This window comes from Acanthamoeba castellanii, assembly GCF_000313135.1.
Source record: "Acanthamoeba castellanii str. Neff unplaced genomic scaffold scf7180000084679, whole genome shotgun sequence".
NCBI lineage: Eukaryota > Discosea > Longamoebia > Acanthamoebidae > Acanthamoeba > Acanthamoeba castellanii.
Window position 1 is genome coordinate 384,724 of NW_004457297.1, and position 2,519 is coordinate 387,242.

The 2,519-nt window shown below is 53.6% G+C and overlaps 1 protein-coding gene across 1 annotated transcript in view; it reads left to right on the plus strand.

Annotated features, from left to right (window-relative positions):
* The window catches only part of ACA1_374740 (uncharacterized protein), a gene marked incomplete at both ends in the record, with an annotated part of 1,897 nt that extends 1,139 nt beyond the window's left edge, over positions 1 to 758 (plus strand). The window contains 3 exons of the mRNA XM_004334370.1: positions 164 to 267; positions 340 to 500; positions 574 to 758. Coding sequence (XP_004334418.1) covers positions 164 to 267; positions 340 to 500; positions 574 to 758 — 450 coding nt within the window. The remainder of the gene's footprint in view (positions 1 to 163; positions 268 to 339; positions 501 to 573) is intronic.
* Between the last annotated feature and the right edge of the window lie 1,761 nt (positions 759 to 2,519).

Below are 2,519 nucleotides of genomic sequence, written 5' to 3' on the forward strand. Positions count from 1 at the left end.
GTGATGTGGCACGCATTCCCGGCCGGCCGCAAGTCCTACGTGTTGGCGTACGTCTCCGGCTCACCATTCCGCCCCAGTATGGCGACATCTGGCTCACTTGTAGAATTGTTCTAGAAACACGACGGACGGCCGGCGGTTCAGCCACAGGCCCGAGCCGCCGCAGCCGGTGCGCAGCCTCAAGATCGATTGGGAGGTCGACGTGGGCTCCCTGGCGAAGGGCGTGAAGCACCTCGACTCGCCCTCGTACCAGCACAAGGGCTACCACTTGTACGACTCCCTTCACCTGTATAGGCCCGCTCTGATGATGACGCTCATTTCTCTTTGCTTCGCACTGTGCAGTGCCCTGCAGCTGTGCAGGGAGAAGCAGACCGACCGCGAGGGCTCGTCGGTGGGGCTCTACGTGTTCGCCAATAGCGGACCGTCCATCGACGCCGCCGGTGACGAGGGCAACAAGCCCTGCTTCCTGCCCGTGACCTCCCAAATCACTGTGCGCAATCCCAGTACGAAAGCCCTTCTCTCCCTGAGTGTGTGTGTGTGTGTGTGGTGGGCAATATGACGCTCACGATCCGGCAGTTACGAGGGAGGCGCAATCGGTTGGCACAACGGATCACTACACGGGCCTCAACACGGCCTGGGGCTGGAAGGACTTCCTGCGCCCGATCTCGTGGGAGGACATGCTGGCCAAGCGGTGCAACTTCGTCTCGCCACACGGCACCCTGGCCTTCTCCGCCACCATCCACCTTCCCACCCCCTTGTAACCAACCAACCAATCACCTCATCGTGATTAAATCTCTCAAGGTCATGATTGGGTGGTAAAATCAAGTTGTGGTTCAAAAAAGAGGAGCAACATGATCAGCAGCGTTGATTTATCGCGCTCTGCCAATTGAGCTACCCAGCCGTGTGTGATGGCCGGGGTGAGTTTCGATCTCACTGCCGCAATATTGTATGTTCGAAGTAAGCCACTCGACTACCGGCACTCCTCCAGTAAGATGTAGTGCATTTATAACAAGTTGTTCGCGATTTGGAAAGAGAACACTGCCTTACTGTCATCTTCACCTTCTTCTTCTTGTGGTGGCGAAGGTAGGGTGGTCTGGCCTCCGTCTCCGGAGTGTCTGTGCCCTCGTCCTTCCCGAAATGGTGCGTTCCCTCCAGCGGAATGTCTAATGCGCGCAGCATCGTGGTCATTCTGCATCGTACATTGTCAGACCCCACCCATCGTGAGTTGACTTGGCCCAAGGAATATACACAGAGTCGTTGCATACAGGTATGTCATCTACGTACCCGCAGGTGGCCTTCTGGTCTTGTAGAACTTCTGGTAAACGGTCTTGACATTGATCCTGGAAGTGGCGTGCACTGGTGAGTCTTGTTTGGTTGCCAGTTCAGCAACACAAGCCAGTTAAGATGCGGTGAGTAGGGTACCACTGCTGCATGAACGGAGGTACGGGCAGGCCCAGCAGGTCGCAATTCCGCGGCAGCGCGTTCTTGAAGTCCCAGTCGCCAGTTGCTGCTGGGCTGTGGGCGCGTGAAAAAAAAAGACAACAAGAAAAGCGAACAGTTTTCCAGCCATTTTTCTGCTGAAAGTCATTGAGACCATTGGACAGGAGTATCAATGGAGGTGAACATAAGGTGGTCAGCTCCAAGTTGAGCATGTGGTGTGGACAGCCAGGCTTCTTCTTCAACTGCTTTCTCCCTTTCTTCTGAGACAGGCCTCACAGCACCCCTCTGCTTGACAGGATTGAGAAGACACATGAGGAGGCCAAGGCCAACATCATTGAGAATACCTTCAGCAGAGCACTCAAGAGTCTATGGGAGACAAAGTCAATCAAGCTCAATCCAACAAGTGTGGCTGTTACTGGAGACAAGATCATCCACTTCCTCTATCACTGCTATTGCCTCTGTGGTGGCAATATCAACTGCTTCTCAAGCATCATGGCCAGGCTCATGTCAGCTGGCTTTGCCATCATGTGGGATTACATGCTGGGCGCAAAGGGGAAGAGTGTCAGGGTTGTTGCCAAGCCTCTGGTGCAGAACTTTCTGGATGGCATTGCACACAAACCCAACACATATGCTCAGTGCAACAGATACATCGCCAGCAAGATCAAGCAGCCTCTGGCACCAGCTACAGCAACATCACCAAGTTAGCCATCACCAATCAGATCATCCACACATGTGATCAACCTCTTCAAGAGCTACTCTGCATGTGGGGTCTCAAACCAACACAGCAGGCAGATTTCCTCAACAGCATGACCATGCACACGAGGGTGGCCACTTCAATAGACAATCTCCCATCCCATGACCCTACCAATTTCATCTTCACTCCACTGTGGCGCATCACCATGCCACACAACAGGATCATGATGCCAGACATTTCCTTCTTCACATCAAACCAGGACAAGGACTACTGCCTGGTCACAATTCAAAGCAAGGCAACCAGGGCTAAGCTGGATAGCAGCGAGTTCAACAGTGCAATAAGGAGCACAAGTACCTCCCACACCCTACTAACAACAACAACAAACAAC